General features: G+C 38.5%; 1 protein-coding gene across 2 annotated transcripts in view; it reads left to right on the top strand.

The window, feature by feature from the left end:
• The window catches only part of LOC137091866 (protein shisa-6), a 177,595-nt gene that overhangs the window by 38,071 nt on the left and 119,802 nt on the right, over positions 1-19,722 (top strand). For both annotated transcript variants that reach the window (XM_067456329.1, XM_067456328.1), the window contains exons 4-5: positions 13,945-14,037; positions 17,476-17,544. In XM_067456329.1, the coding sequence (XP_067312430.1) occupies positions 13,945-14,037; positions 17,476-17,544 (162 nt within the window). The remainder of the gene's footprint in view (positions 1-13,944; positions 14,038-17,475; positions 17,545-19,722) is intronic.

Below are 19,722 nucleotides of genomic sequence, written 5' to 3'. Positions count from 1 at the left end.
CGCTTGCATGTTCAATTGATTTCCGTTCTCCATCCCGAGACGAAGGTGAAATGTTGAATAGGATTATGCAGAGTGCTTTAGTGTAGTGCGATGTCTTTTGAAACCAGAAGCAATTTGCTAATTTTGAGAGATTTTTGCTGAAATTATTTCTCACAAGAAAGTTTTCAAATGTCTGATTTGATGTGATAAGCTTTGCTGATTAATTTACTAATAAACATTTGTGGTAATTTCCCACTTTATAAACTCAACAATTATGCAAGTTTTCTCATTCGCGTGCAATATACCCGCGCTAATATCAGACCTTGTGGTATCGATTTAATATCGGTACTTCGGTATTAGATTGTGGTACCATACCGAAGCCAAAATTGTGGTATCGAGCCATCCCTACTGTTGTGTTTGATCTGCTCTGCTCTGATTGGTCAGATGACTCAGTCTGTTGTGATTGATCTACTCTGCTCTGATTGGTCAGATGGCTCAGTCTGTTGTGTTTGATCTACTCTGCTCTGATTGGTCAGATGGCTCAGTCTGTTGTGTTTGATCTACTCTGCTCTGATTGGTCAGATGGCTCAGTCTGTTGTGTTTGATCTACTCTGCTCTGATTGGTCAGATGACTCAGTCTGTTGTGTTTGATCTACTCTGCTCTGATTGGTCAGATGACTCAGTCTGTTGTGATTGATCTACTCTGCTCTGATTGGTCAGATGGCTCAGTCTGTTGTGTTTGATCTACTCTGCTCTGATTGGTCAGATGGCTCAGTCTGTTGTGTTTGATCTACTCTGCTCTGATTGGTCAGATGGCTCAGTCTGTTGTGATTGGTCTACTCTGCTCTGATTGGTCAGATGGCTCAGTCTGTTGTGTTTGATCTACTCTGCTCTGATTGGTCAGATGACTCAGTCTGTTGTGTTTGATCTACTCTGCTCTGATTGGTCAGATGGCTCAGTCTGTTGTGATTGATCTGCTCTGCTCTGATTGGCCAAAAAAATAATATTCGAATACCAAAATTTAAAATTGAATATGGTCCGTGCACTTTTGTGTCCATTCGTTTTTCGATTTAATATCAAGTTGAAAAATTATGAAATGGCTTTTTCGGAAAAAAAGAAAAGAAAAAAAAAACGAGAATTCGGCTTGATTTTAAATGTTTAGTTTCAGGGATAGAATATGGATAAAAACCTTGAATTCGATTTCCACGTGTTGGCTTTCAAGAAACGCCCCTTTCCGCTGATTGGTCAACCAAAGATCAACCCGTGCCGCTTTCCTCCGCTGCTGGAGGAAATAGTTTATTGATTATAAACTCAATCAAACCAGTGGTGTGTCAAAGAAGTAAGCTGATGGGTAATGTGGGTGCAGATGCGAGGTAACCTACCTCAATAATTCTGAAATAATCAGCTAATATTTCTCTAGCACATTGGTTGTCGTAGCCTATCCATGCCTATAGAGAAGAAAACCCTTTCTTGTCCCTGCAGCACGAACTTTGTCAAAGCATTAGTCTGGTTGTTTGATGAGAGAGAGTTTATTAAACACTTTAATAATCCGTCCAGCAGCGGAGGACTGTTATTCTGCACAGTCTGAGGAGACAGTGAAAGCGGCACGGGTTGATCTTTGGTTGACCAATCAGCGGAAAGGGGCGTTTCTTGAAAGCCAACACGTGAAAATATATAGAATATTCAAGCTTTTTATCCATATCCTATCCCTGAAACTAAACATTTAAAATCAAGCTGAATTCTTGTTTTTTAATCTTTCCGAAAAAACGAAAAATGAATAAATGAGCGGTTTTCAAAATTTTCAACTTGATATTAAATCGAAAAACGAATGGACGCAAAAGTAAACGGACCGACTACCAATACACCGAACGAATATTCGAATATTAGATTATTCTGGTCCAGCAATAGATTGGTCTACCGCTTACGGCATGAGTCGGAAACAAACGGCCATTACCAAATCTGAATTAAAGCACCGAATCTTCCTCTGCGCTTGATACACTGATACACAATTACGCAAACAAGCAAATTTACTTACATTAACGTAGGGTAATAAATACCATGATAATATATTGCTCATTGATAACTCATTTTAACAAATGAAAGCTTGTATATACACTGTAAAAAATTATTTAGAAAATAAGTGACCTGGTTGCCTTAAAATTTTGAGTTAATTGAAATTAAAATTTTGAGTTAATACAATGAACATTTTTTGAAATTCGACAATCTTTATTAAAAGAATATTAAAAGATTTTGTAAGCATATTGGGTAATAATGTGTGTCAGAGTCCTGCACGGGTCCATTTTTGGAGACCCGCCCCCGCCCGTACCCGCAAGGTTTAGCACCAGATCCGACCCGTGACCCGTGAAAATTTCAAAATTAAATCCGTACCCGCCCAGACCCGTTAATATTTGGCCCGTTACCCGACCCGTGCCCGCGATAAATCACACACGCTAAAACATTCAAATTAAAATGCTTTATTTTTTTATCCTACACCTCTCTCAACATCAACGTCATGAATGGGCTAATGAAACAGGCAAAAGTGCCTTTAGACTCGATAGCTGTGTACCAAAGTGAAGTGCGCGCACTTCGAAGGCCGCATTTGAAGTGCGATTACGTCATACCTGCACTACGAAGACTGTCCCAATGTGAAGGCTGCACCCTCTGAAGGCCGCATTTGAAGTGCGATTACGTCACAGCGGCACTAAGTAGGCTGTCCCAAAGTGAAAGCTGCACCTCTGAAGGCCGCATTTGAAGTGCGATTGCGTCACAGCGGTGCGACGAAGACTGCCGCAATTCATGAGCGACTTCAAAATGCGCCCTTCGTTTCTCAGGCAAAGGAAGGGTACAGCAGATGGGACCTTCCCATAACTTCGCAGCCTTCCCTATCCCAGAATTCATAGCACACTGGTGACTACAGGATTTGACTGGTCCGCATTCCCGCGGCACTCGATCAGATTCCAGTTAAAGACGGTAGCGGTCGGTAACTCAAGTGTAGCCTGGGTACTATTGAACACAACAGCGCAAGCGCTTGAAGTAAATAAAACGTTCAACGTTAGTGCATTCACACAGTTCCCTGCCCTGAGCAAGATGAACTTTAATTTCCCAATTTTTAAATGGTATTTATTTCTCAACCATTATCGCAAGAAGAATCAGTCCATTATCACCCTTTTCGCTGTTTCTTTTTTTCCCATACACTTTCTTTAAATAGCCTTCAAAATATAATCTGCAGGGCTGTATTTTCGTCCTGCTCCCGCTATTCCGCACTGCACCATTCCGCTCGCGCAAAATTCACTCCGTGCTCACCCGCTATAAATTATTTTATTCCCGACCCGACTGATCCAGCTAAATTTAGATTTTGTTTCCAGAATCTATCTTTTAAATTTCCCTTACAGAAAGAGAGACACTGGATAGGAATTGTCCGTGCAATCATTTATTTTTCTTACAGCCTAGGCTGTAGCCTATGTCAACACCGTAGCTAAAACAAATATCACAGAAAAATAGGCTAAATCAAATGTGACATCTGTCACTCAGAATTATAAGAAAAAATACAAACAAACGAAAACTGCTGACTTAGATGCTAAAATAAAGTTGTTTTTGAATGAATGAATGAATGAATGTTCACTGACGACGGTCAACGAAACATCGATCCTCCAAAGGCTGAATGCGTGGCCGACACAGAACAATTTAAATGGCTAGCTTATTATTTTTTATGCAAGTTATTTGTAAATTAAACGAACTGCTGTCTATTGTTCATTTTCGTTAACTTCAAACGTATAGGCTAAATTAAAGAGAAGTGGTTTTTCTATAGCCTAGCTATTGTTTATTTTTGTAATGCACGTTATAATTTGTAGCTACAATAAAGACATTTATGTTTATACATATATTTTCTTGTCATGTAATTTAAAATATGTAAATTAAAATAAATTGGTCTTTGAGCCTACGTATAGGCTTTTTACAACTATAGCCTATTTATAGACCAATAAAATAACTTAAGTTTAACATTAGAAACAACACATTTTTATTATCAGCCAAACCAGAAGAAAACACTTTTCAACACTTTCATTGCGCTGAGCGGGAGAAGCTGGAGCTGGACCGGGATGGGGAATAATGCACAATAGAGTGCATATTTCCACTGTCCAGCTTTGCGGGGCCGAATCGGTCGACGGCTGCATGGCATGCCGTAAAAAATGCATCTGAGATGATGAGTTGAATAAAAATAAGTAGGCCTACTTAAAAAAAAAAAACTTGGACGTATATAGGCTTAATGTTTAAAATATATTGTAACAGTTACATTTAACATAAGAAATAAACTGTTAACTAATATTTGCAATTTGACAATATTTAACCGGCTACATGTCAAAACCCAATAGAAAGCTCAAAAAAGTATATATATATATATATATATATATATATATATATATATATATATATATATATATATATATATATATATAGTAGTATATGCTCCATTTCTCTTTTTAAAATCTCCTCACGAACGTCCGCTGTCAGTTGTCAGAACCTGCTAGTCCATTAACGGCGCTTTGGTTCATTGTTGCCAAGTCTGGAATGGGGTTGCATTTAGGCTACTGTTGGTTTGGGTAGTTTGTAGCCTATAGTCCACAGGTTAAGTTGTCTTTACTTAAGCAATATTTCTACTGCCCGCGCCCCGCATTTTGGGATATTTTGGCCCATTCTGGCTGTGATTCCGATACTTTTGAATAACAATTGGAGGGGTTTTATTATTCAGACCTGGCAACCCTGCCCCTCGGTTCGCCCTTCATGCACTTCGTGCACTTTAAAGGCGTGGCCTAGTCTGGCCTTCGAAGTGCATGGCCTTGGAAGTGCGCACCCTTCACTTTGGGACACAGCTATTGTCAACAATTTCATATAGCTACTCGCCTCACCAGCATTACTTTTACTTCATCCATTGCTACTCCTGCAACGCTCGCTCCTTCTGCGCTACGAGAGGCATCAACTAAAGTTTCAATGTCGCAGTGGTGGTGACGTGATGGGTCAAATGGTATATCATTGTTGCGTGTATGTGTAATGGTAATTTGGACATAGAAATTGTAATAGCCTACAATATGTTGGATGGGGGAAGAAGGAGGCGGGAACCAGCGAACATTTAAAAGACTTTAACCAAACAAAACGAAAGTAACGTGAGTAGCCCTTCATGGACATCTCCCATGCGCACACGCATAATAAAACATAAACACAACTCAACGTCAAATCCAGGTCTGGTGATCTCTCGTCCTTATATGCTTCCGAGCTCCCTCAGAGGACTCGAGACCGGTGTGGCTCGCAGGTGACGCTCATTCACAATCACGCCCTGGTCTCTCTCTCTCTCGCTCTCGCGTTCACTTTGCCACAGAAATATTGCACATATTTTTCATCCGCCCATCCGCGCTACTACCCGCCCGCACAGAGTTAATTATCCGCCCGCATCCCCGCCCGTGAATTTTATAAATGTCATAATCCACCCGTTTTAGCCACTTTTATGACCCGTTGCAGGACTCTGATGTGTGTGTTATTTCTGATTACGCAGTGAAACATGCCAAATTGTGCATTTTTCATGCTTTATCACATTTTTTGTGTGGTTCAGATTCAAAAATATTTTGAGTTTCTATGTATTAAACTAATTTCCTTCATTGTATCAACTCAAATTTTTAATTTCAATAAACTCCCAATTTTAAGGCAACCAGGTTACTTACTTTTTTAAGTTAAACCAACAAAAAACCACCACAAATTTTTACAGTGTAGTAGCATAAAGCCACATAAAGCTCAATATAATTGTCTGATTGTAAATGTATACACTTTTAGTTCTGCTAGGGATCATTTTTGGAGATAAAAGGATGTACATTATTGAAATACTGAAACAAAGCAGCTGATGTTTCATGAAGCATACGGTGGCAATCTTTTTTTTACAAAGCTTTGCGTGGTTCTTTTTTTGTTTAGTTTTTTTGTGTGTGTGCCAGAAATAACACAATATGGGAATGTAGGGCTCAAAATGAGAGACCGCCTGAAAATAGGGCGTTTTTTACACCCCTTGAGACTAAATCTCTCTCTCTCTCTCTGTCTGTATATGTTCTCTCTCTCTCTCTCGTTTGCTGTTAGTATTGACCGTAATCCCGGTTCCACCTCCTGAACTCCAGCGCTATAAACTTCACAGAGAAATATCTCAACACAATTACACAGCACACAATTGATTCATGGAGCAATAACATGTGCATCTCTCTTCAGGTCTCCCTCTGAATTGAGAGAAAAAGCATCATGAGTGACTCTCCAGTTATGAAGAGTACTTTTCACTAGCATTGAGAAGTCTGATTCATTTTTGTGAATCGATTCATTCAAATGGTTTGTTTGAATCAGTTATTCATCTATTCATTTATACATCTATTCACTTCAGCTGTGTGAATATCATACATGTGAGACATATATAGTGAGAATATGTAGGCCATACTTGAAGAGGAAAAATATCAACATCTGCACCAAATTGCATTTTTTTTTTGTTGCAATATTTATATGAAATAAAAGTAAGATGACATTCTGATAGCTTGTAATGTACATTGATGAGATTTTTATAACAGACTACTGTATATACAATGCATATACATATCGGTTGTTTGTTACTCTATATAGGCCAATATTATAACTTAGTAAGATGATATTTAAATGCTTACTTTAAATGCAAATCAACCTAAATAATATATTAACAACCTAAGATATATTATTGGCCTATATAGAGTAACAAACGATATGTATATGCATTTTATATACAGTAAGTAGTCTGTTTTTACTTTATAAAAATTATACCATTTACTTTATAAAATCAGAGCAGATGTCACAGCAAAAAGTCACTTAAACAACGAGCTGAAGGTGGCCATTTTTCACAATTATACTAAAAGGTCTTTTACAGCTTTAGGGCCCTATTTTAACGATCTGAAACGCAAGTGTCAAAGCACGAAGCTCAAGTAACTTTGTGGGCGGGTCTCTGCGCTGTTGCTATTTTCCCGGCGGGATAAATGGCTCTTGCGCCCGGCGCAAATCTAAAAGGGTTTGGTCTGAAGTAGCTTCATTATTCATAGGTGTGGTTTGGGCGTAACGTGAATAAACCAATCAGAGCGTCGTCCAACATTCCCTTTAAAAGCAGGTGCGCAAGTTCCATTATGGATTGCTATTATTATGGCGTATTTACCAGGCGCACTCCAGGAGCGGTTTACAGCCGAGGAGACTGATGTTCTTGTAAGAGCAGTGAAAGACAGAGAAGTTGTGTTGTATGGGGATGGAGAAACCCACCCAAAATAGCGTCGGTTAAACAGGCGTGGGAGGAAATAGCCACCATTTTTTCACATCTTCGTGGCACACCACAATGATTTCCGTCATCTCATGTGTTAATATTTTTTTAGTGTAACAATTTATGATTTGCAAAAATAACTGTTGCATCTGTGTAGATCACATGAGCAAAGTGTATGCGCGTTGTGCACGCTATACATTATGGTCAAGCATGCGCCCTTAAAATAGCATAATGAACAACGCGCCACTGACTTTAGACTAGGGTTTTTCTGGTCAGTGGCGCAACTGTTTAATGGAACAGCAAAATAGCTCCAGGGATTATTTGCGCCGGAACACGCCTCCTTTTTTGCGCTGAACCGCCCAGGGAGCGCAAGTTCATTCACTAGTTTAGCGACGTGCTTCTGTGGAGGGAAAAGCGCGCTTTGCGCGGGTGCAAAATAGGAATGACACATGCGTCGGTGTACAAAGTCAATTGCGCTGGGTGCAAGATAGGGCCCTTAGAGTTTTAAACACTTGGTGTAAAATAAGCTGTAAAAAAGCAGTTAAAAACACTGTAAAAAAGATAAAAATTATACTTATTTTGCCTTTTGCTATCGGTAGAGCTGAGCAATGACACTGATAAAGCTCTCAACCCTCACATATTGTGACCTCAGGTCAGTAGTCCTGGTCATGGATGTCAATTACTGTGCAATTAGATGGCCAAAGACTCACCTGAGGAAGACCATGAAGTTTCCCATCACACAGCAGTGTCCTCTAACCCTGTGGGGCTCGAATACGAGCTGTGTGTATGTGTGTGTGTGTGTGTGTGTGCGTGTGCGTGTGTGTGTGTGTGTGTGTGTGTGTGTGTGTGTGTGTGTGTGTGTGTGTGTGTGTGTGTGTGTGTGTGTGTGTGTGTGTGTGTGTGTGTGTGTGTGTGTGTGTGTGAGCAGAACCTCTGCCCTGCTCCACACTCTTCCCATTAATATTTAATTCAGCACCTTGTCTTGACCTCTGTCTCAGGACACCGTTCACCATTCACCGCGGATGAGATGACTTCTCACTAACTGCCAAAAACAAGCCCTTCATGTGATGAATGTGCACACTGGACTGAAGTTTACTTGATTTTTCCATACTCCATTTTTTATTTTTTAGAAAAAATCATGATGACTTGTGAGGAGTATTGGTAACTCAAGTTAAGTACTTAGTTCAGCCAACTGAACTTTAAGTTCACTGAACTCAAGTTAAACTTGACATAGAAGTACAATGAACTCAAATCGTTTTCTTAACATGATTAGCCTTTAGTTACCTCAACTAACTCATAGTAAGTTTTAAAAGTATTGGGACACCCCTCCAAATCATTGAATTCAGTTGTTCTAATCACTCCGATGGCCACAGGTGTATAAAATCAAACTCCTAGGCATGCAGACGCTTCTACAAACATTTGTGAAAGAATGGGGCGCTCTCAGTTAACTCAAGTGTGGTACCGTGATACGTTGCCACCTGTGCAATCAAGTCCATTCATGAAATTTCATCACTACTAAATATTCCACTCTCAACTGTTAGTGGTATTATAACAAAGTGGAAGCAATTGGGAACAACAGCAACTCAGCCTTGAAGTGGTTGGCCACATAAAATCACAGAGTGGGGTCAGCGCATGCTGAGGTTCACAGTGCACAGACATCACCAACTTTCTGCAGTCAATAGCTCCAGAGCTCCAAACTCCATGTGGCCTTCAGATTAGCTCAAGAACAGTCTGTAGAGAGCTTCATGGAATGGGTTTCCATGGCCGAGCAGCTCATCCAAGCCTTACATCAACAAGTGCAAAGCAAAGAGTGGGATGCAGTGGAGTAATGCACGCCACCACTGGACTCTAGAGCAGAGGAGACGTGTTCTCTGGAGTGACCAATAACACTAATCTGTCTTGCAATCTGATGGACGAGTCTGGACTTGACGGTTACCAGGAGAACGGTACTTGCCTGATGGCATTGTGGCACGTGTATGGTATGGGTTTGTTTTTTTAGGGGTTGGCCCATTAGTTGCTGTGAAATTAACTCTTAATGTTTCAGCATACAAGACATTTTGGATAATTTCATACTCCCAAATTTGTGGGAACAGTTTGGGGATAGCCCCTTCCTGTTCCAACATGACAAAGCGTTGTTCTATAAAGACATGGATGAGCAAGTTTTAGTTTGGAGGAACTTGACTCGCCTGAGTCCTGACCTGAACCCGATTGAACACCTTTGGGATGAATTAGAGCGGAGACTGAGAGCCAGACCTTCTCGTCCAACATCAGTGCCTGACCTCACAAATGCTCTTCTAGAAGAATGGTCGTAAATTCCCATAAACACACTCCTAAACCTTGTGGAAAGCCTTCCCAGAAGAGTTGAAGCTGTGGGCCAATTCCATATTAAACCCTACGGATTAAGAATGGGATATCATGTGGCAGGCGTCCTAAAATTTTCGCCATTTTGTTGACTTGTTGACATTTACACTTACAAGCAATTTTAACAAGGACATGGACCATGTCCGTGTGTCGCCTATCAATGACATCATACCCGCGTTACACTCATCTCCTCATTCCACTCCAATGGCTTTCGGCCCCACCCTGCTTCACACTACATTAACATTAATACATTTTAAATACATTAGCAGTGTTGGGCAAGCTACTTGGAAAATGTAGTGAGCTAAGCTACCAGTTACTCTACATTAAATTAAGCTTCACTACACTGAAGCTAACCCCCTGGGAAATGTAGCAAGCTAAGCTACAGCAAATTGGCAATAGCAGTTTACTACATCTAAGCTACTTTTAATTCATTTAATTTGATATTGAACCAACTTCTTTCCAATCAATGCTATCTCAGTGATCAATAAAATGAAAGCAGATAGAGTGATCAATAAAATAAAAGCAGATAGACAGGCATACATTTTCAGTTATTCAAAAACTGTCCGAAATCATTTTGGCAACAAAAACATGTCATCCATAATGTTAAGGTGTAGAGAGTGTGTGTATGTTCATCTGTATGTGTATGATATGCATACGCACCTGTGTTTGCATTTATGCTCAATTAAGATTTGGGCAGGACAAACTGTAAGTTAATTTACAACTCAATTCATCTCAAAGTACAGTAGCAAAATAATTAAGAACTGCTCCAAACAGTACCAACATGGCAAAAAACAAAACATGGAGCCTATATTGTGTGTGTGTGTGTGTGTGTGTGTGTGTGTGTGTGTGTGTGTGTGTGTGTGTGTGTGTGTGTGTGTGTGTGTGTGTGTGTGTGTGTGTGTGTGTGTGTGTGTGTGTGTGTGTGTGTGTGTGTGTGTGTGTGTGTGTGTGTGTGTGCGTATCTCAGTGGAAACAATTCATTTATTCATTTATTCATATCAAGAGGTGGCCAGGCTGGACCCCGATGCTTTTAACAAGAGGTGTTTATTCAAGCGACACAATAGATTATTTTCAAACTTTGTTTGAAAAGTCGGTTTCTCTTTTGTCGCCATAGGCGATGCGCGTGCAACAGCAAAACTGAGCGCTCGGAAACAAACGTCATCTGGATAATGCGAGTGTGCACGCACTGAACCAGTCTTTCCACGCTCACTGCCAAATGAGGACTTTGAAAGGCTCGCGCGCGCACCTGTGCGCGCCTGCGCGAGGCAGAAAGGAACGTAGAAAGTGAAGTAAATCCGGGACTACCAGTTGTGTTTCCAATTTGAGCTTGATCTTCAGAAATGCATGTATTAGCTCATCCATGAACATGATTTCTCCTCGAGTCCCGTTGGATTCTCTTTGTGAAGTCAACAGGTCCCGTGATGGAAAATCAAGGTTTCATCAAGCTACGACTTTTTGTATAAGTGACCTCTAGTGGTGAATAATTACATATTGTTGCTTTAAGGCAGAGATGCCCAAACTAGGGCCCGCGGGCCAAAGTTGGCCCGTGGTAACCTTTGATTTGGCCCACCGAGGTCCGAGAGAGAGAGCCTACATTTTGAAATGATAAACGCTCAAACATTATAATAAGCATGCATGTTTATTTTCCGTCAGTGAAACAACTCACTGCAGCCTGTAAAACAATTAAACAATTATCAGTAAATAATGGTAACCCAAAGAGTATAAGAAAATTAATTATTAGTTAAAAAAAGATTTGTAGATAGATTCCTAGCCTTTTCCCCCTTAAAGATGCGTCCTATGCCGGTCTGCGCTTTGAGATGAATGTGGGACATGAGCTGGATAGACACCTTTTCTAATATCTTTGTCTTCATGATGTTGCAAAGCAACACTTGTTGTAAAAGGGCTGAAGAGTGAATTTTATCTTCCACAGGGCCAAGACATTTAGGCTATGTTTGATTATGCACCGCTAGAAAAAGCGAAAGTAAAACCGCTGGGTGCACGTGAACTGCGCTATTCAAATAAACTTGACGCGCCTCAAGTCTAATAACAAGCACAAACATAAAATTTAATAAAATAAAATTTGTCAAAAGGTATTCGTCATACAGTCTTTACCATAGATGTGAATGGGTATAATATACTTAATTATACGCAAACGAAAGGAAGAAGCATTAATATTTTCCTGTGAAAATGAGTGCGACGCGAGTGAAGATTTGAGAAAAGAAACCAGATGTCCATCAAATCGGGTGACCAGAACGCAAAACAGAATTAAAAAGCTGGCAGATCTTAAATTGGGCTCAGCCCACCTCTCTCATCCAGGGCTGCAATGTTACATCTGCGAATTTATTTCCTTTTTAAACAAAGTTTTGTGCTTTTACTCCTGTGGTAATATTCACGTAAAACAGCATTCACATACCAAACACTGGGTTAATGACGAAGATAGAGCTTTAAGTAGAAAATAGTTTTTATGTAAAGAGATAAATTAAAATAAAAAGTGCACAACTCTTCTTAAGTGGAAGGAAGCTACCTTTTTTCCCCATCACGTGGAAACTTGTGCGGGTGAGTCCTTATTTGGGTTAATAAAATAATGAAATTATAGTTTTTAAGTAGAAAATAGTATTTATGTAAAGAGATATAATTTACTATACTCTGTATTTTATCTTTTTATAAAAATAAAAATAAACGACGATATCATCGTCCATTGCGATGTTTTACTGTAAACATTGTCAACTGCCAATTTAGGGGATATCGCCCAACCCTATTTGCAAACAGTCTCTTCCTTTTTTAAAAGAGTAAAATATCCGTCAACATTATGAATCTGGATCATTGTGTATTTGACATTGAACCGTATTTTACATTGAACACTTGGGGATTGTTGCCCATTTAATTGGTCATTAAAATGCAACACTTTACAAATAAAACTGCATTAGTTAATCAGATTACATTTGTTTTATATTTATTGTAAACATTATGAAATGAATAAACCCATAGCAACTTTAATGTAGGCCTAATACAGTTTGATTTATGATTTTTTTTTAAATTACTTTCGGCCCACGTCTCTCAATCAAGTTTGATTTTTGGCCCTTCATAGGAAAAAGTTTGGGCACCCCTGCTTTAAGGAATCGGGTTTGCTACAGTTTTCTAAGTAAAGTAAACTAATTACATTTTACAGAGTACTGTTTTAAAGATCTATTTGATTTACATTAAAAACATCAGAATTTCATCTTATGTTTATATAAATATCAGCAACTGCACCAACTTGGATATTTTTGCTCGGCCTCTGAATAAAACTGAGGTGTTTTTTCCTCCTTTAGAATATGGACAAAATTATACATTTTGAGATTTTCGGTCTATTTTGCTTCCAGATTAGTGGAAAGAAAAAAAAATCTGATATGCACATTTACTTGTATTGCTTTTTGTCACTATATGGAGCAAAGTAGGATTGCTCCATATTTATAGCCAAGTCGATAAAATTGTAATTTAATAGTCTCTAAAATACTTTTAAATAGGCTAGATAGCCAGAGCACTTCACTTGACCCTAAAGTTTTATCAACGCTGTCAAGTGCTGCTTTTTCCGGATTACTTGCATCTGTAGATTTCAAATACAATACCTATCTTTAAAGGCTGAGAGTTTTCTTTTTCTCCACTTCAGCATCACATAGTTTTATTCCTGTCTATATTCTGAAGGTGTTTACTGAGGGGTTAGTTTAGATTTCATTCAACTGGTTTTATTCCTAAAAAACATGGTGGACATGTAATATTTCCTGGCTGCTAACAGTATTTTCTGATTTATGAAGTGATAAAAAGAGATGTCCAATCTCTAGTCTGTGAAAATCTTTAACCTGTCAACAAATTGAAACAAGATTTTGAACCTGGTTTATCCAGTGTTCAGATTTATGTCCTGGGAATGTATGCGAACAAGCGCATATATAAATAGACAACGCCTCATTTTGCATGTTTACACATAACATTTCAGAAAATGTGAAAGGCCTACTAAACAATAGTCTTTATGTCCTGTGATTAATTAACTTGAGAATAGATGGGGATGTGTATTAGTTAACCATGTTTTCAGTTAAGTTTATCACCCTTTTCATCTGGGGTGTCTTGCCTGAACCCCGAAGAAAGGTAGAACATACTCGTCAGTGTAATTTCTGTCACGGTCGGGCTGGATGATTATTTCCAATGGAAGTCAGATCACTTCTTAATAAAGCTACAGCTTTTTCAGGGACATGCCTTGGTTGTTTTTAACTTCTGTGTTTAAATTTGCGATGTGTTTTCATGTAATAACACTTGCTGTGTGTCTGTGTCTGCAGGGCATTATGGGAAAGAAAACTTCCGCAGTGGTCAGGACATGCACAACTTCATCTCCTCTGGTTTTGTGACACTCGGCAGGGGTCATCTGAAAGGTAAGCACCTCGTATAACGCTGGCTCAGAAAAGTCAACCTGACAATCTCGAGCATCGTTTGAGCAAGTTTTTAAAAAAATAAGGCACTTTTTAAGTTTCCAAACACTTTTTAGGCCACTGTCTCTTTACTGCATTATTATTTATATAATATATTAATATTTTAGTATTATTTATACTATATTAGAGAATTTATTCATATTTTTAATTCACTTTTAATTGTATGGTTTCAGCTTTATTTTGTTTTAAAATTAGCTTTTGTTTCTCTTACTTTAAAAAAAAAAGTTTTATTTCATTGATTGGATTTTTTTATTTTATAGATTTTTTTTATTTTATTTTTATTTTTATTTTATTTTAATTTATTTTTTTGTAATTTTAGTACTTCAACCAGTGTTATTTTAGTATCATGGATATAATATATTGTTTATAAATATTTTGATATGTTTATTTTTATATTATCCATACATTTTTATTATAATATTATTTTATATTATAATACATTTAATTTGAGTAAAATGTTTACAATTTAATCCTTTTTTTAAATGTCTATATAGTTTATTTATATAGATTTTTTTTAATTTGTATTACATTTTTAGTTTTAGTTATTAAACTAAATGCAAACAAGAAATGCTGCTACAAAAAGTTTATTTTTATATTATTATTATTATTATTATTATTATTATTATTATTATTATTATTATTATTATTATTATTATTATTATATTTTAAGGTCAGTTGATGTTTATTTTATTTGAAGTAATGAATACGTTTCTTTGTGGTTGTATTTATTTTTATTTTTAGTTAACAATAACAAACTTATTTCAGTAAGCCATGGATCATTTCTAGTTTTTTTCAAGGTTTGGGTTATTTCAATGTAATATTTAGAGTATTTTATTTTCAGCTTTATTTGAAGTAATTTTGTTTAAACAAACGACACATTCAATATTATTTAAACACAATTTTAAATGCGTAATACATCTTGAAATGAATTTTTTTTTTATTACTAATAAGGATCTTCCCTTTTAAATCACTCAACTCAAAAAAAAAAACTGCACGAGTGATGAAAAAGCCCCCAAATGTCTAGTTGTGTTTCATTTGTCGAGAGCGTGTCCTATGGGGAGATTGAGCTGTTGACAGTGCAATAATGACGTTTCCTAAAGCTAATTAACAGAGGAAGCTTGTCGGAAAGAAAACAGCTGCCAAGCGTCTGCGGCCTCGTCTCCGCTCCTCATTGTCTCTCCTGAGTGAATCACTGCGGCCCACATAATGCAGCGTAATCACCGCGCCACGGGCCGATTGTTAACGCTGCAACAACATAATCCACCGGCTCCCACATTCATAAGCAGTAACATTTAGATTAATGACCAGCTGAGGAATATCTATGACATCAGCGCTCTTACCTATGACATCACACATCACACGGAATGACTGCTGTTGTTGTTTTGACACAAAATAACCACTTTGGTTTCCTCGGCAGCTATAGAATGTCAGTTTGTTGAATCATCTTTTGATTGAGCCAATGGTGTGTCACTATTGGGAGATTTCTCGGTGTGTGATTCAGATGTGACTGGAAAAGTGGATGAAGTTAATGCGCCCACACGCTACGCTTCCTCAAGGTGAAAGAGTTTAATAAGTTGCTTAAGTATTTTTTTGCTTATTCAACTTCGCTCGGAAGCCCTGCGGTTCATGCAAATTGGCCTTAATCTTCACCCTGTTTAATTCCACCTGATTGAATTTCTTTATAGATTCTCTCCGGAGGCGACGGAGGGCTTGCCCGCTCTATCTGCTCCTCAAACTGAGCCTCTTAGAGTCTACATGAAATCAAACCGTCAGCCTCTTTGCTTTCTTAATACATATTCTTGATTCATCAGTGCACACTTTTGTCGGACCACTAAAGAACGCAACACACACGTCTCGCGGACATCCTGTAGAATTCAACCAGATGAAAAATCAAGTCAGATGAAAATTTAAAATCGGATGAAAACTTCGAAACATCTGAAGTATTTTTCAGAAACGTGTGTCAAATGCATCAGACGTTCAGCCAACGGTCCGTGGATGTGAAGTCTGAGGCTGAGATTACCTGAAGGTGTGCTGTGGTATCTGGCACCATGATGTTAGCAGCAGATCCTAGCAGATCCTCCTGCATTTTGCATGGTAAGGCCTCCATGGATCGGACTTGTTTGTTCAGCACACCACACAGATGCTCGATTGGATTGAGATCTGGGGAAGTTAGAGGCCAAGTCAACACCTCTGACTCATTGCTGTGCTCCTCAAACCATTCCTGAAGCATTTGTGCTTTGTGTCTGGAGCACTATCCTGCTGAAAGAGCCACAGCCACCAGAATACCGTCTCCATGAAAGGCTGCACATGGTCTGCAACAATGCTTAGGTAGGTGGAGCGTGTCAAAGTAACATCCACATGGATGGCAGGACTCCCAGCAGAAGGTTTCCCAGCAGAACATTGCCCAAATCATCACACTGCCTCCGCCGGCTGGCCTTCTTCCCATAGTGCATCCTGGGGCCATGTGTTCCCCAGGTAAGCGACACACACACATCCACGTGATGTAAAAGAAAACGTGATTCATCAGACCAGGCCGCCTTCTTCCATTGCTCCGTGGTCCAGTTCTGATGCACACGTGCCACTGTTGGTGCTTTCGGCAGGGTCAGGGGTCAGCATGGGCACCCTGACTGGTCTGCGGCTATGCCGCCCCATACGCAACAAACTGATGCTCTGTGTATTCTGACACCTTTCTATCAGAACCAGCATTAACTTCTTGAGCAGTTTGAGCTCCAGTAGCTCGTCTGTTTGATCGGACCACACGGGCCAGCCTTCGCTCCGCACGTGCATCAATGAGCCTTGGCCGCCCATGACCCTGTGGCCGGTTCACCACTGTTCCTTCCTTGGAGCACTTTTGACAGATACTGACCACTGGCTCATGTGCATAACGTCACCATTTTCACAAATGTGCAGTATTGTTGTTTACATGGAGACAATAACGGTATTGCTTGCAAAAGATATACATTTATAACCCGTTCTCAAAAATGTCTGTTTTCATTCCCCCAAAATGCCGGCCTAAACACATAAAACGTTTCTGGTTTTAGTTGTTGTGTGAGCAGCCTCTTTTTTTTTTTTTACTTCAACTTACACTTATCAGTTAGTTACTAAAGGAACATTTCTAAGTTTTAGTTTTAATATTTCCATTTTTTTGTATTATTGTTGTTATAAAAGCTTTATTTCAAGTAACAAAAATATTATTTTATAAGTGTTTATATTGATATTAAGGAGCATTTGACGTTCACAGAGTGTGAAGTTCTCTGTTTGTATGACGTGTCTTAATGTGTGTGTGTGTGTGTGTGTGTGTGTGTGTGTGTGTGTGTGTGTGTGTGTGTGTGTGTGTGTGTGTGTGTGTGTGTGTGTGTGTGTGTGTGTTTGTTTCTGCAGCGCAGCACTCCGTCGACGATCTCGGGCAGCTGTCGTGGCAGGGCGAGCTGGACGTTCCTCTGTCGTACAGTATGTATCGTGCTTCATTTCCATTCACACATGTTAAACACAACACGCGTGTTCCTGGTGCTCGCGGATGACCTTTTGTGTTCTGGGGTCCAACCGCCGTTTGGATGTTCTGGAATCTGTTAGAAGCCAAGAAACAACCGTGTGCTAAATTCCTCTTCTCACTTCTAGCGAAAATGTCCTAATATCATGCTACATTAAGCAAGTTAATTAGAATTAAGCCATTTTAGTGCATCTTTACAAATTCAAGGACAGAATGTCTAATGTTGTATTCTTTTTTAATTTATATTATATTATATTATATTAATTATATGATATATATTATATACTGTCAAATTTGCTCTCTGTGAGAGTTTTTAATGTTTTTAAAAGAAGCCTTTATTTGTTTGATCAAAAAATACAGTAAAAACTGTAATATTGTGATATATTATTACACTCTATGTGAATATATGTTAAAATGTAATTATTTCTGAGATCAAAACTGAATTTTCAGCATCATTTCTCCAGTCTTCAGTGTCACATGATCCTTCAGAAATCACTCTAATATGAGGATTTGATGCACTGATTACTATAAATGTTGAAAACAGAAATTATTATCATTTTTGATTATTATCTATATTCATGATATAGATAATATCCCCCCGCCCAAGTTTAAAAGAGCAGCATTTATTTGATATGGAAATCTTTTGTAACCCTTATAACATTATAGACATTTTAAATACTGTCAAATTTAATGCGTTTGTGATAGATAACAATCTTTTTATAGATCTTTCTGATCCTAAATTTTTGCATCATTTTTTAGCATTTTCTGCTAGTTTTTAGACCTTTAATATTTATGCTAGTTTTCCTCATTTTTTAAATCAAGCATTAACAATATGGCTTTGCTCGATATGAAGACATTATTGCTATATTTATGTATTTCTGTGGGGCTTTTTTTGGGGGGGGGGGGGTCGCAGTGTTCTGTCGTATGTCAATTCAAAGAAAGATTCGAGGTTTGCTCAACTTAATGTTGGGTTGTGTGCTTTTGTGTCATATGAGGATATGTTTCGACGTATACAGTATGTGACATATATAACAATTTATAGTTTAATAGTTTAATGTAGGTGTTTACACAGGGTAAACAGTGTTTGTGATGAGCAGTTCTGGTTTAATGTGCTCCCTTGTGCTTCATATAAATGAACTTTTTGATTCATTCCACCTCCTATACCAGAAAGAAGTGAGTGTAGAGTTGGTTCATTTCTAGCCGTTTTCCCAGTACAGTATCTCTAGGTTATTAATGACTGTTGTTGCGGATTTCTCCTCGCTGTTACCATGGTGATCCTTTTAACCACTGTGCCATATAACTCTAGAACAACGTTTGGCTTTAAACCAGCTTAAATCCCTCTTTGTAGAAACACTGGGATTATTCAGATGAACTGCACTAATTAGAGCTTTAATTATACAGTGAACTTTCAACACACATTAGTGCTCTTTGCAAAAGTAAGCATTGCCATTACTATTGCTCATGTTCAGAGTCGGTGATTATGATAAGTATCGTTTATGCTACAAACTGTTGTTGGGGAAGCACTGAATGCAATTTTGACTTTACACTATGTTCTTATTTAGTTTATGCATACATCAAATATAATGTGCATAATCGCTTTCATGGAGTGTGTGTATAACTCTTTGTGGATGTTAAAGGTCTGGAAAGTTTCATGGATCAAAACACTGCCAAAATGAATAATTCCAGTCTTACTTCCTGCACAAACCTACAGCATTGGCTAATTTGACGGTCAAACACTGTCGTTGTAGATGATACTGGAAGAGTTTTTTTCTTGTTTTCTGTGTTGTTAAAGCAAATTCACTTCGATGCACTTCAAAAGATAGGGGTTCGAGCTTGTGCTAATATGGTGAAACTCACTACATTGTTACTGTTTGTGTTACTGTGTATCAAGTGCTGAAATTCAGTTATGGTAATGGACGTGTGGTTTACCAACACACGCTGTCCAATCACAACAAACTGTGTCATCTGACCAATCAGAGCAGAGTGGATCAATCACAACAGACTGGGCCATCTGACCAATCAGAGCCGAGTAGATCAATCACAACAGACTGAGCCATCTGACCAATCAGAGCAGAGGAGATCAATCACAACAGACTGAGCCATCTGACCAATCAGAGCAGAGTAGATCAAACACAACA

The sequence above is a fragment of the Pseudorasbora parva genome, chromosome 2 (genome assembly GCF_024679245.1).
Source record: "Pseudorasbora parva isolate DD20220531a chromosome 2, ASM2467924v1, whole genome shotgun sequence".
Classification (NCBI taxonomy): Eukaryota; Metazoa; Chordata; class Actinopteri; order Cypriniformes; family Gobionidae; genus Pseudorasbora; species Pseudorasbora parva.
The sequence above is the reverse complement of the archived record's forward strand: the minus strand, read 5'-3'. Positions and strand labels throughout refer to the sequence as shown.